General features: G+C 35.3%; 1 protein-coding gene across 1 annotated transcript; it reads right to left on the reverse strand.

Annotated features, from left to right (window-relative positions):
- Positions 1–7,165: 7,165 nt before the first annotated feature.
- On the reverse strand, positions 7,166–13,463 carry LOC107875440 (U2 small nuclear ribonucleoprotein B''). Its single transcript, XM_016722161.2, has 5 exons — positions 13,281–13,463; positions 10,469–10,641; positions 8,721–8,805; positions 7,987–8,069; positions 7,166–7,657 (listed from the first exon to the last, which is right to left on the reverse strand). Exons 1-5 carry the CDS (start codon positions 13,351–13,353, stop codon positions 7,379–7,381), a joined length of 693 nt encoding a protein of 230 aa, XP_016577647.1. The 5' UTR covers positions 13,354–13,463; the 3' UTR covers positions 7,166–7,378.
- Positions 13,464–13,835: the final 372 nt, after the last annotated feature.

A 13,835-nucleotide genomic window follows, 5' to 3' on the forward strand; every position in this document is an offset into this window, starting at 1 on the left:
TCTTCGGTCAAAATTTTGGTTGTGAGTTTTTTTGACATTACAATTGGTTTAATTTGGTGATGCAGCCTTGACTTGAGCTTATTGAGAAGAAGAGTTGGTTGAAGTTCTTTGTATGTATTGATTGATTGTGTTGAATTTATAGAAATATGAACACATTAATTTCACTTTGTTATCTTTGTGTATAAAGATCTTATATTATAATTTATCATTTGTAACAATAAAAATGTTTTAATATTATTTTCACTTTTAGTCCTGTTTTAGTAGTGGTTGACATCGTCATGTTAAATTTTAATTCTATACTAAAAAATTGCATTAATTTATGATAATATTTAATTGAGCATGAAATTTAAAAATAAAAAAAACACCTTTGAAATTTATGATCTAAAATAAATTATAATATTTCTATGATTATAATTCATCTTAGTAAGGACAAAATAAAAGGTTTAAAAATTATATTATTAAATACTAAATATGAAAAAAAGTATATAATGTTATTCTTTTCTATATTAAAAATTAAAAAACAACAGATTGATGATAAAAAATACGCATTGTGTAAGTCAAATATTCCAAGTTTGTGTTATTAAACTATGGCCACCAAGAACTTTGTTGCACCATCACCAATTAATTTACCAAAAAATTGTTTGACCGAAGCTCTCAAGGAGGAAATGCATTTTCCGTCGCTCTTTCCATCATAATTTTAATTTAAATTTAAATTTAAATTTTAGGGTGTTCTATTCTTGATGCCTTAGCCGCTCTCCCGATCAAAAGTCCCTTCAAATTACTTTCTCTATTCATTTTACTTGACTTCTATATTAAAAATTATTATTTTAGTTTATAATATATAAACGACAAATACTATAGCAAGTACTATACAATAACAACATGAAATGAATAAGATTATGTATGACTTACGAAGGACAAAAAGGTAAATATGAATTTATTCGGTTAAAATGATATCATTGGAAACTAACACCTAAATTACATTTTTATTTAATTTTTGTATGCAAATTTCCTTCCAGATATGTAATTAATATAAATTAGAAATTCCAAAAGCCGCATCTAAGTCTTGGTTCTTGCATATAATATAATAATTTAAATTATGTAATTATTTTATTTTTTGCGAATTTCATTGACTTGGTAAAATATCATTACTCCAATAAGTGTTACTCCCTTGGCTCCTCTTAAGTTTTTCAAAAGGAGAAGGAAATATACACACGAAAATATCTAACCTTTGATCGGATTTTCAGTTGAGCATACTGAACTTTGCGGGGTTCTATTACCCACTCCAATTTGCACTCAACAGCAATTGGCACAGGAGGTCCCACGTATACACATACCATGACTTTATATGCATTTCTTTTTATATATAACAAGGACACACGACAAAGGGGTGGATATATCATCTTCTCCAAAAGAAGGGAGCACTATCAGTAAAAAGAAAAAAAAAAGAACGCAACATTCCACTTTTTTTTCTTTTCTTCTTCACAGGGGCTTTCGGATATTCACTGGAATTTCTCAACATACACACGATTCTCTTCTTCTTCTTCTTTTGGGTTCACGGACACACAAAAAGGGTACGTACATACACATAGTGAAAGTAAATTAAAAAAAATGCAGAGAGTTTGAGTAAGATCCGTCTGTTTTCTCGAGACATTCCAACGAACCTATGCCGGAATCGGATTAAGTTCACTGTTTGCTCAGTCCAAACCTAAAACCCCAATCTTCTTGTCGTTCTCGTTCGATTTTCTAGTTGAATCTACTCGGAAACAGTGTGGTTTGCCAGAATATGTTTTTGGGATTGTTATTTACTACCTTGTTTGAGTTCACCGGAACTCAGATTACACCGGATTCGGTCTTTCGTCAGGTCGATTGAGGCCTTAGGTTCGTCTGTTAGTGTCGTTTTTTTTCGAAATCCGGTTAGTCAACGTTCGGGTTGGGGTTCCGTCTTGTTTATCGTCGTGGTTCGAAATCCGGTTAGTCGATGTTCGGGTTGGGGTTCCGTCTTGTCTTGTCGTCATTTTTGGGTTGAAATCCGGTTAGTCGACGTTCGGGTTGGAGATTGTTGATTCGAGGTTCATCGGCACGGGCTCTACCGGATTTAATCGGAATAATACTTGAAAGCAGCATTGAGGCCTTCGGATTCGGGTTTTCTTAAATATTATTATCAACGAAAATCGATATTCGGAAGGTTCAATTCTATCCTTGCTCCTCTCAATTTTACGTAATCCTGAATAATTTGCGTGTTTGGTATGTTCGAATATGTGTTATGTTGGTTGATGTTGGTTTCGGACTTTGAAAAGTGAATTGATAAATCGAAGCATGTGTTAATCATGTTGGTTGAAATAGATTTGGGGACGGGAATAGAAAATTGATAAAAGTGAATATTATGATATTTTTGATACATTGTTGATGTTGAATGCGATATGTCGTCGAGCGGATAGGCAAACATAGGCCGGGTAGGCGAAATTTAGGAATAAGTGTTTCCTGGGATGTTGGAATGTGCGTGTGAATGTCTCTTTCTAGATTATCGTGTTTAATTCAGATGTATTTATTTAGCCGAGGATGCCCCGAGGTCACTTGTATTTATTCACCAGAGAATGCCCCAACATATCATGTTGGCGAAAAAATGATCGTGATGAAGGCTCGCGGCGTCAGGTAAGGCATTGGAGCTTAGTCTAGATTTAGTTTAGACTAGGATTTATATTTTCGAATTTTTTTTCTATTTTTCGGACTGTATAATTGGACTGGACTTTACGTTTTTTGACTGCTTTATTTTGTTTATTGTTTAATTATTTTGCGTTCTTTTGTGAGGTTTATACATTTCATAATGCCAAAAATAGTCGATACACTCTATCAAGCGACCATGGTTGAACCACGGGATCGAGGGGTGCCTAACACCTTCCCCTCGGTCAACAGACTTCCTTAGCCGAAGTCTCTGTTCGCAAGCCAATTTTAAGAGTCAAATGGTTTCGAAAAGGATTTTCCAAAGGATTTTCCAAAGGTGACTTGGCACACCGGATTATGCCAAGTGGCGACTCTGAATAAAAAATGTAAATAATTCTTTTTCCGAAACAAGTTTTTATTTCTTGTCACGTGAATAATAAAACCCTTTCGAACTTAAAATATACATTTTTTTGAGTACGTAGAAAAAAAGGGTGTGACACCGGGCAAATGGAAACCCAGCGGAAGGACGCACAGAACTACCATTCATTTTTTTTCACAAAATTGGTTAAAGGACGAAAGCAGACACCAAAATAACACCAACAAATAATCAGGCACCAAGATAATAGCAGTAAACGGAGTACGTTTCAAAGATAATCTGTTACTCACTATAACTAGTAACCAGCACCAAATCTCCAATAACACACTAGAGTGAAAATAACTAGTAACTAGCACCAGATCTCAAACAACACACTAGGGTGAAAAGAGAATACCAGACACTTTCGCAACCGCAAAGAGAAACGGTCTTCCGTAAATTCTCCAAACAGAGATGAACAAACAGACTGTTGTTGACCGTCCAAAAAAACACCGATTATGCGAGAAACCACCGAGTATGTGAGAAAACTTGAGGATCCACCGCTTAACACGAAGCAAAACTCATCGGAAGACTTTAAGGGAAACCCGAACAACTGCCAAAAACCCTATCAAAATTGGGGAAATGTCGCCGGAAGCTGAAAACAGCAACCAAAAAAAATTGAACTTCTGGAACAGCAAACAATAACCAAAACCAGATCGTACTGTTCGAAAAAAAACTCTGGCCAAAAATTGAACGACTAACTTCGTCGGAGAGAGAACACGACGGAGAATCAGGAACCTGTCTATGATACCATGTTAATATTCGAAGAACAAGCTGAAAATATGAAGAATCAGAGAAAACCAAGATGAAAACAAGAAGGAGCAGTGAAGAACTATGGAAGGTTCTAGAGAGAGAAGTCAGAGTTTTTCTAATTATGTAAAGAATAAAATGACCACTCAAAACCCAAGTATCTCAGTACAAAAAGTTATATATGCTGAAATACATTGGCCAATCAGAAATAGACAACAATTCGCGCAAAGCCCAGTACATAAGCCCATAAATACACGGCCCAATTACATTATGAATATAATCTAACAAAAATTACTTAAAACCACAACATAACTACCTAAACTTCTAAAAATTTTCCTTTTCTTAAAAATTACTTAGGCCAAACCCATTGATAGCCCCTTAAATTTGTTTCTAAAATTCACTTAGACCTCTAAACTAAGGTTTGTACATATCAAACCCTTAAATCACCCCCCCCCACACACACATACACACACACAAAATTTGATTTCAATTGGGCCTTTTTTACCCGATCAGCTAAAAGTTAAAGGCGCACACACGGTGACGTAGCAAAAATTAACCAATTAAAAAAAAGAACTTGGCAAAAAAAATTATAAGTGGAATTTCTGATTTTTCCTATTTTTCTATTTAATTATCTATTTAATAATAATTTCTCAATTAAAAAAAATAAAAGAAAAAAACACCCTCACCCCCCGTAGTCGTCTTCTTTACCATCCCCCATGTCATCACCCACCCACAAATGACATTGATCTACCCACACCTCCACCTCCACCCCCACCCCGCTCCTCTCTCCTCCATCAACTTTCCTTCGTCATCCTAAATCGTCATTGAAGACGAAATCAATGGCGACCAGAATTTGTTTCTAAAGAAAGATTGTTTCCAATGCTAAAGTTTTCCACCTAAATCAAATTATTGATACATTGTTAATGCTAACCTCGCCAGCCACTCTTTTATATTAACAAAATTGTTTTCCATCATAGCCAGAACTTTCGCTGGAGAGTTCATGTATTAACAATTTGGAAAGTTTTCCACTGCTAAAGTTCATGTCTTCCATTATTTTTCTATTCTTTTATTAATTGAATTTGTTAATTGTACTAACAAATTGTTAAGAATTTTTTTAATAAAAATAGAGATGAAAAAAATAGTTGGGGGCTGGGGGGCGATAGAGGGCTGGAGGTGGGGTGTAGTGAAGATGATAACGCAGGGGAGGTGGTTGTGAAGACGATGAATGGAGGAGGAGGGGGGTTTGTTCTTTTCTTTTTCTTTTTTATTTTAAAATTTAAAAAATTATAATAATTAAAAATTTTATTAATAAAATAATTAAAGTATAAGTTTTTTAATAAAAAAAGAAGTCAAATATTATTTTTTGTTCGACTCACGCTCCCAAGGAGATTGTAACACTCTCTCTTTGCCAAGTCAGCATTTTGTGTCTGATAGGTATCAATTTAAGCAGTTGAGGTGCCTGATAGGTACAAGCCTTAATTTAGGGGTCCAAGTGAATTTTCGGGAAAAGTTTGAGGGGCTATCAATGAGTTTGGCCAATTACTTAAATCCCAACATTTCATATTTTTTACTATTTATGAGATATAAGTTAACCCTACATGTATCTAATGTATGTATCTACTGTGATACAAGTTAATCGCATTAGATACATGTATCAACAGTATGTATCTAATGTAATTAGCTTGTATCATCAGAGGTCAAATGTTGGGATTTTAGGAGATTTTGAAAAATATTGAAATTTTTAGTAATTAATGATAAACATGTCGGTATATATGTAAAATTTGTTAAAATCTAACTATTAATCTCCAACAAAATGAACGGGAAGTAGATCAGAATATACGCTCAAATTAAGAGAATGGCGGTGACCCATTTTCTCCACCTCTTCAAACCTGGTCCATACTCGGTCCAACTTAAAGAAAAATTAATTTCTCTTTGTTCAGACTCAATTCAGATCTTTTTGTGATCGTAAGAAAAATTGAGTTATTTTCATGTAGATTGGGTCGGGAGAGATTAAAAAAAAAATAGGCGAAGTAATTTTCTTAAAAGTTATGTGACATTTTTGAAATAAAAAAATAACTTTTAAATTTTCTTAATTCATTGTCTTATTGGCGAAAAGGATAAAAATATGCACAGTTTGTTAGATAACAAGGGCGTGTATACGCTACCTCTTAAACAAGAGGTATATTCGTTCAAAATCGTAACGTTGCGGGTTATGTTTGCCTTTTCCCAACTTATTAATAATAAAGCATGGTATTACTTAAACATAATGAATATCTAATCTAAGCTCTAAATACATGGAAAGAAATGAAAACAAAATATCCAAACAAATAATAGAGTAAAATATTGAGCAAGCTAACAAGAAATCGTTAAAAATAATTCATTTAATGCAAAATGTCCTTGATTAGATAGAATTATAGTTTTTTTAAAGAAAATTATTAATCATTTAGCTTAAAATTTGATAATTAGGTTATGAATCAATTAAATTTGTTCGAATGAGAACACAAGCAACGTAACTAATCCATATAATTTTTTGATCATTTCAATGAAACGGCGGCTAGGTAATTAGAATAGCGATGGGAATAATTAAAATAAATAATTGACAAACATATGAAGTTTCTTATTGATTATATATAGATGTCATGTAAGATATGTGTCTATTTATTTAATTTTATGCAAATTTAAGTGTTACTTGTGCATATTGAAAATTGAAAATTGAAAGATATAGATGTGATGTGAGACCCAATTAAAGGGCATATTTATGCATTGTGCCTTTAATTTTTGTTTTATTTAATCGTAAAAATTATTACTACTATCCTTCTACTCCCTTCGTCTTGAGCCAGGGGCCTATCAGAGACAACATTTCTACTTCTTCGGATGAAGTGGTATGAACTATGTACATTTTATCCTCTCCAAACCCCACTACGTTAGAATACACTAGGTTTGTTGTTGTATCTTTCTACTCCCTCCCTTTTTATATCAATGGCTGTTTTAGTTTCAATCCGTTTTTATATCAATGGCTGTTTTAGTTTCTAACACATCCTTTAAGAAATTACTCTTTCTTATAAAATAGTGTGTTTTTACAAACTTATTTTTAATAAATACTTCTAAAAAGACATAACTAACTTTTTAATAATTTTTTGTTTATTAAAATTCACTTTATTCAAAGAAGGATAATGTGAGTACATAGTAAAACTTCTTTGTATTTATTTCAAATCCACCAGATAATTCAAGAAGACTAGCGGATATATGTTATAGGTAAAACTTTTAGTGAGAAATGTACCTGTTAATGGATCAACTTAACTTGATGGTGTAACAAAAATACAGTGTCAATGCAATTAATTAAACCCATGCAGGTTCAATCAAACCTCTTTACTTAGGATTCAGCAGCACTAGTACATAAAATCAAATTTGTTTAAAACAATACAAATAGCAAAACATCTTTAGTTGGCTACATAGACCCAAAAAGAAGCCTGCTCAAGTGTATATAATACATGTGCCTTCTACATCAAGGGGTGAATAGATAATCCCAGCATGTACTGGAACTAAGACTGCTCATTTCTTGGCATAGGTGATAGCCATGGGATTTTGGGGGGTGATTTTGAAGCCTTGAAGGGCCTGCATGGCGACTGAAGACTGGACATCATCGTCAAATTCCACGAATGCAATACCTGGTTTCGCTTCAATCATTCGAACTTCCCTAAAGCCAGGATACTGTTTGAAGAGCACTTCAAGCATCATACTTGTTGTCTCGTGGGGCAGATTCTGTATAAAGAGAATATTGTTTGGTTCTGCAACATCTTGTGCACTTGGCTTTCCTTGTCGAGATGCAGCCTGTAAAAGTTGTTCAACAATATGCAATTAATGAAGATAATAGATGAACATATGCAGAAACTAATATTGAATAAAAAAGTAAACTGCAACACATAAGAAGTTGTTACAAAAGTCAAGTTGCTAGTCATTCGGAGCTATGGGTACAACGTATAACCGGGCTGTGAGCACATTACTTTGGCATAATTACAAAGGCAGTCAAACGGTATTTGAAGTTCCACATGGATAATCTTCTGCACAATTATGGACAGAGGAGAGGCAGGTTTTTGTACAACTATACCAAAGAAAAGAAGCAATATTTAGAAAAAATAAAGAAGTTGCAACAAACTTACAGCTGGACCGCCGTTACTGTCAGCTCTTGGGCCATTAGCTGCACCAGTTTGCGGAGTTTCTTCAGCGCGTTTCCTTTTCTCCACTACATATTAATATGTCAAGTTATTCCAGATAACTAAACGTCAACAAAACAACTAACAAATGCATTTTAAAAGTCATCCATGCAATACAATTGTACAAATGCACGTGAGGTTCATCATAACTGCAAAACTATCAGCCTCTGGAAACGGCGATGAGCATTGGGATATAATGGAATGCATGCATGTGGGTGATTACAATACTTGTAACAAGTTTTTTTCATCACTACTGCATGAATTTAGTTTTGAAGCCTTTCTCTACTATCATAAACATTATGCACCCAAAATGATGAGGAAATTGTAATCGGAAGTGGACAAGATCACATGCAATTTGACAGGTGCTACTCAATGATTACGCATCTAGTACTATACTGTTAAGATCTTTCAGTTGAAATATAACATATTCTGTTTAGCTTAATTGCAATAAAAAGAATTTAGCAAGGCAAATATCAAAGGTAAACAGAAATTATATTAGTAGTTAATGTTTGTTTAGCTTGTTTGAATGCTCTTAGCTTCAGCAAACAGTGCTCTTCTTGGACTATAAGATTCAACTTTTAACATTTCCAGAGATGAGTTTCCGTAACATCCACTTCGGGACAAATGAGAAGCTCAAGAGAAGAGGAGCAGGCGAATAATGTACAACAGAATGAACTTACCTTTTTCATCTTGTTTCTTTTTCTTGTCATAGGTCCCCTCTGCCTTAGCAATACAATCTGACTTTGATTTAGCATATTGTATACGCTGCATTATATCAAAAGATTTAGTCAGTGACATCCTTCTAGAGCTCATATAAAATGTTCAACAACGAGCCAATTTTTCTTTTCTTTTTTTTGGACAGCAAGCCAATGCAAGCATATCATACAAACATTTAGAACTAGAGAAAACTAAAACTACAAAAAGGCCCATCTTTAGAAAGATAGAAGTCCATAGTGTCTACTGTGCACTTGTATATAGGTTATTCAGATGCAACTCTAGAGGACACACTCTTGTGTCCGACATGCACAAAGCACAGAGATAGTTAGGATATGCTCCAAAAATGAATATTAAAACCAAGCAACAGGATGAGACAGCTTTCTAGATACAATTGTTCCGAAGGGATGCATATTTTGCGACTTCTAAAAAACTGAGTAGATTTCGTCACAATCAAGCACATGGTGATAAGGATTTAGACAAAAATGAGTACCAGGAACAGAGCTTTACTCTGTATAATTATTTCACCAACCTCCATCTAACCCCTCGCATCTAACAATTGTTGAGAAAATTCAGGTCATATCGAATTAATCTGATATTCTGTTCACCCTATTACAGAGTTCCAAAGTCCTTTTTTGCTTGCAAAGGTTAAGCAGATTGTTGTGGCGCATATTCCATATTTTCATTAGCTATCCGTATAGAGCTTATAGATGTCCGGACTCCAGAGCAGATCAAATTTTCACATTCTAACTGGTACAGAAAGCCCTCTTACACAAAACACAAACATACATGTATCTGATCTTATAATGGTGTCATTTTATTTATTACCGAGAAATCCCCAAGGTCCACACGATTCGATACTCTGAGGGATAACGGGCCAGCCCCTCTCCTCTTCTCCATTTAAATACCTGGTTTTTGCCTCAACAAGAATTCGAACCTGTGCTTACGCATAACCTACATACAATGTGATTCCTTTTACCACTATACCGAACCCTCGGGGCAAATGGTGTCATTTTAGTTTGTGTTTGTCTCCGTGCTCCTTAATAAGAATAATAATTCATGGTTCGATCTTAAGGTCATAGTCTATCAATTTTTAGGCAGGCAGCTATACTTTAAATTTATGCCACCACTATCATAAGCAGGTAAATATATAAACTAAGAGATCAATCAAAAAATTATTTACGCAGACAAGGGATGGATAGCCTAGTGAGAAGGGCCTCCACTTCCAACCATGCGATCAGGAGTAAGAGTCACCATTGAAGCAAAGTGAGCAAAGCCACTATTTGACTCCTGAGGAATGTAGTCAGCGTGAGGATTATCATGTTACGTGAAAAAGATTGTTATAACAAATACTGCATTATTGGTTTTAGTAACATAGCTCCCTAAATCCAAACTTGGTATACTTTTTAATGAAGTGCATGCATTTAGCGAAAAATTGAATTGCTTATCTCAAAGCATAGAGAACTAATGTACAGTAAGCAGTGTAGGATATCGCATAAACATAACAAGTTGATAAAGGATCACAAATACATTAGCATATGCCACTCAAGGAGACAAATCATTCCGGATCATCACATACTTCAGGAGATAGCTAGAGAAAATTAGCAAATACTGAAGGAGGACATTTTTGAACAGTTAAGCTGCAGCAGCATGTTAGTACTGAAAAAATGCACAAGCGAAAACAGATTGCAATCCCAACTGTCATTATGCTCACCATTGGTTTGTCGTAAAATGGGAAGTTTTGCATTTGCCTCACAGCATGACTGGCAGCTGTAACTTCACTAAACACAACCCATGCTTGTCCCCTAAGTTTGGGAGTCTTCAGAGCTACTATGTCTACAATCCTCCCATACTGCGAGAACAAACAATAAAGAGACCTCTTTAGCTCTGCAAAACCAGAAGAAACCATTAGCATAAAGCAGGCCATACACCAAGCCTCCTGCAAATAGCTGTGTTTGAAAAAAACATTAAACACATAACGAGTTAATAACTATATACGGATAAATTTCTCATATGCAAAAGACAAGCCAAAGGATGTTTGGCATTTTCAGAAATTATAAAAGAGACAACAACAACAACAACAAACCCAGTGTATTCCCACCTAGTGGGGTCTGGGGGGGGTAAAATGTACGCAGTCCATACCTCTACCTCTAAAGAAGTAGAAAGGTTGTTTCCGATAGACCCCGGCTCAAGGCACGAGATACCACACAAACACATAGTAAAGCACAGAAGCAGATTACATAACATAAATACGGCACCCATAAGTAATATAAAACAGAGGAAAGCACACAGATTCGTAATAAAACATGGAACACGGAACACGGAATCATAACAGGAATAAAACCCCCACCAAGTAATTCCCTACACTAGCGACCCAAACTGGCCCTAGTCTTCTGCCCTAATTCGCGTCCTCCAGACCTTCCTATCTAGGGTCATGTCCTCGGTGAGCTGTAAGTGCTCCATGTCCCGCCTAATCACCTCACCCCAGTACTTCTTCGGCCTACCCCTACCCCGCCTAAAACCATCCAACGCTAGCCTCTCACACCTACGGCTCAAAATGACATCATTACCAGTACACATAACAAACTCGACACATACCATAAACAAACAGAAAAAGGCATTTGAAAGAACCAATGAGCAATCGAAAATAGACAACCCAAGAATTGGGTGCTGTTGCAAACTCTGTTGTAATTAGAAAACCATTTCTCAAAGCAGTGTTACATAAAAGTTCTAAGTTCTGTTACTTGATATATCAAATTAGGAGTCGTTTGGTGTGAGGTATAAAGGATAAGTAGTCCCGGGACAAAATAAAGGATTATTTTATCCCATGTTTGGTTGGAGGTATTAGTTAATACCGGGATAACTTATCCCACTATTTACATCATAGTGACGGGATAAGTTATCCCATATGCATGGTGGGATAAGTTATTACCAGGGATAACTAATCCCGGGATTAATTATCACAGGATAACTATTTCCCAACCAAAGATAACAGAGTAAATCTTGAAGCTTTCTCCTTGATGAGTACATCTTCTTTCGTCCAAGTTTAACCCTCAATGCAAAGAATATAATATAGAAATTGAGGCGAAAATGTACAATAATAAGAAGGAAATGATCACCAGATAGCTTGATGAACACCAAAGAGTATTTTTCCCTGTCCAATCCCCAAATTAGTTGGTGTCTGCTAATGAATCTGTCCAACTCTATTCGGGAACATTCTATTCCAATATTGCACAAAGTTTGTCTCTAAAAGCAAATTGGGGTTCTAAAAAAACTCGCATTAATCCACAACACTAACATACAGGTTCAATTAACACCAACACAAGAGGGAACTCACCCCAAAAAGGGATTGTATTCTTTTGACCGAGCCGATGAATGGGACTGGGAAAACCACCACTGGACCTTGCCTTTGCTCAAAGCCCAGCTTCACTCAACTAATCGGAGCGCCAAAAGCAAAAATCCCTTCTTTTCAATAATCCTATCAGGTACATGGCTTACATAATTGACCCAACATTCTTGGAAACAATCTTTGCTAACAAGTCACTTGAAACTCTACGCGAGAAACATACATATTCTAGATTACCCTTCTATTATGAATTCATTAAGTCTTCCTCGCATACGTATCCCTACACCCAACATATAAGTATGAACATAACTCCACCAGGAGCAGAGCAATGTAGTAGGCCAAGAGGAGTGGAAAATTGCATCGTTTGTACATGGTTAAAATTATTATTTTTACGTATATGTAGTAGATGTTGAACCCTTTTGACTTTTTCGTGTGTTTACTTCTTCATATTTTGAACCACTTAGTGAAAATCCTAACTCCGCCACTAAACAACAACAACCACATATGCATTAAGTCCCAGGAAGTGGTATCTAGGGAGGGTTTATACACATGGAGACAGAGGGACTGTTTCAGAAAGACCCTCAGCTCGAGTGAAGCAAATCAAAGTAGTAATTAAAAGAAAAAAACATTAACAGGAGATCTATGACAACTAATGGCAAAACAGTGGAGAGCATATATGCAAGGACCATAACATCAACAACAAGATGCTTTCACCTAAACATAGTAAACAACAGGTGGTGACAGAAACCAAAAGCCAAAAACTACACGAATAGGCTAATAATACTACGACAAACACAGTGCTCTACACTACCGTCAAGCCAAATAAATGAATAGGCTAGTACTGAGACAATGGAGTTATATGGTACTTAGGGACGGAGCTAGGAACCCCCTTCAACGGAAAGCTATCCTATTTATATATAGTTAAAATTATCTTTTACATATATATAATAGATGTTGAACACCTTCGATTAGTTTGTATGTTTACTTCTGACCCCTTAATGAAATTCTGGTTCTGCAACTAATGGTAATTTGCTGACATTTTACAACTACCCAACAATGAATAAGTGTACGAATAGCTTTCAAACAGCTGAAATTTTGCAGCCTTAACAATTCTTGATTTGAATTTATGCTAAAACCCTAGCTTAAATCTTGAAACCCTAGCAAGGTTAAAAAAAGTTACCTTCTTTCTTGACCTTTTCGTTTAAGTTCTTAATGTAAATAGTTTGATTTGGTGGTATGTCCCCTGTAAGCATTATTACTGAGTAGAGTAGTAGCTTTTCTCTGTGTATATCACTTGCTCTTCTTTGTGATTTTTGTGAATGTGCGCCAGAAAATTCGAAGAGAAAGGTGAATACAAAGTGGGTTATGGGTTTATCGGTTTGGAACAAATGGTGGGCTTAAATTTACAACCGGCCCATAGAGATAGATGTGGGCTTAATCAAAGTTTTTGCATGAATTGCCTTGTTTGGGGATGATCTTTAATTTTTGTCGTTGTTCTCATTTTTGTCCTAAGCCGAGGATCTATCTGAAATAGACTCTCTACTTCATCTGAAGTTAACCTTACAAGACCTCCACTTCATGAAAATACACTGAATATATTGTTGTTATTGTTCTCATTTAATAATAAATTATGGGTCAAAGTATCCTTAATTATGACCTAATATCACTTGATAAAGAATTTTCGCCTTGTCTAGTCTATCATAAGCTTAGAGAACTTCTGCATGGAGTGCTTTTT

Source organism: Capsicum annuum, chromosome 6, assembly GCF_002878395.1.
Source record: "Capsicum annuum cultivar UCD-10X-F1 chromosome 6, UCD10Xv1.1, whole genome shotgun sequence".
Classification (NCBI taxonomy): domain Eukaryota; kingdom Viridiplantae; phylum Streptophyta; class Magnoliopsida; order Solanales; family Solanaceae; genus Capsicum; species Capsicum annuum.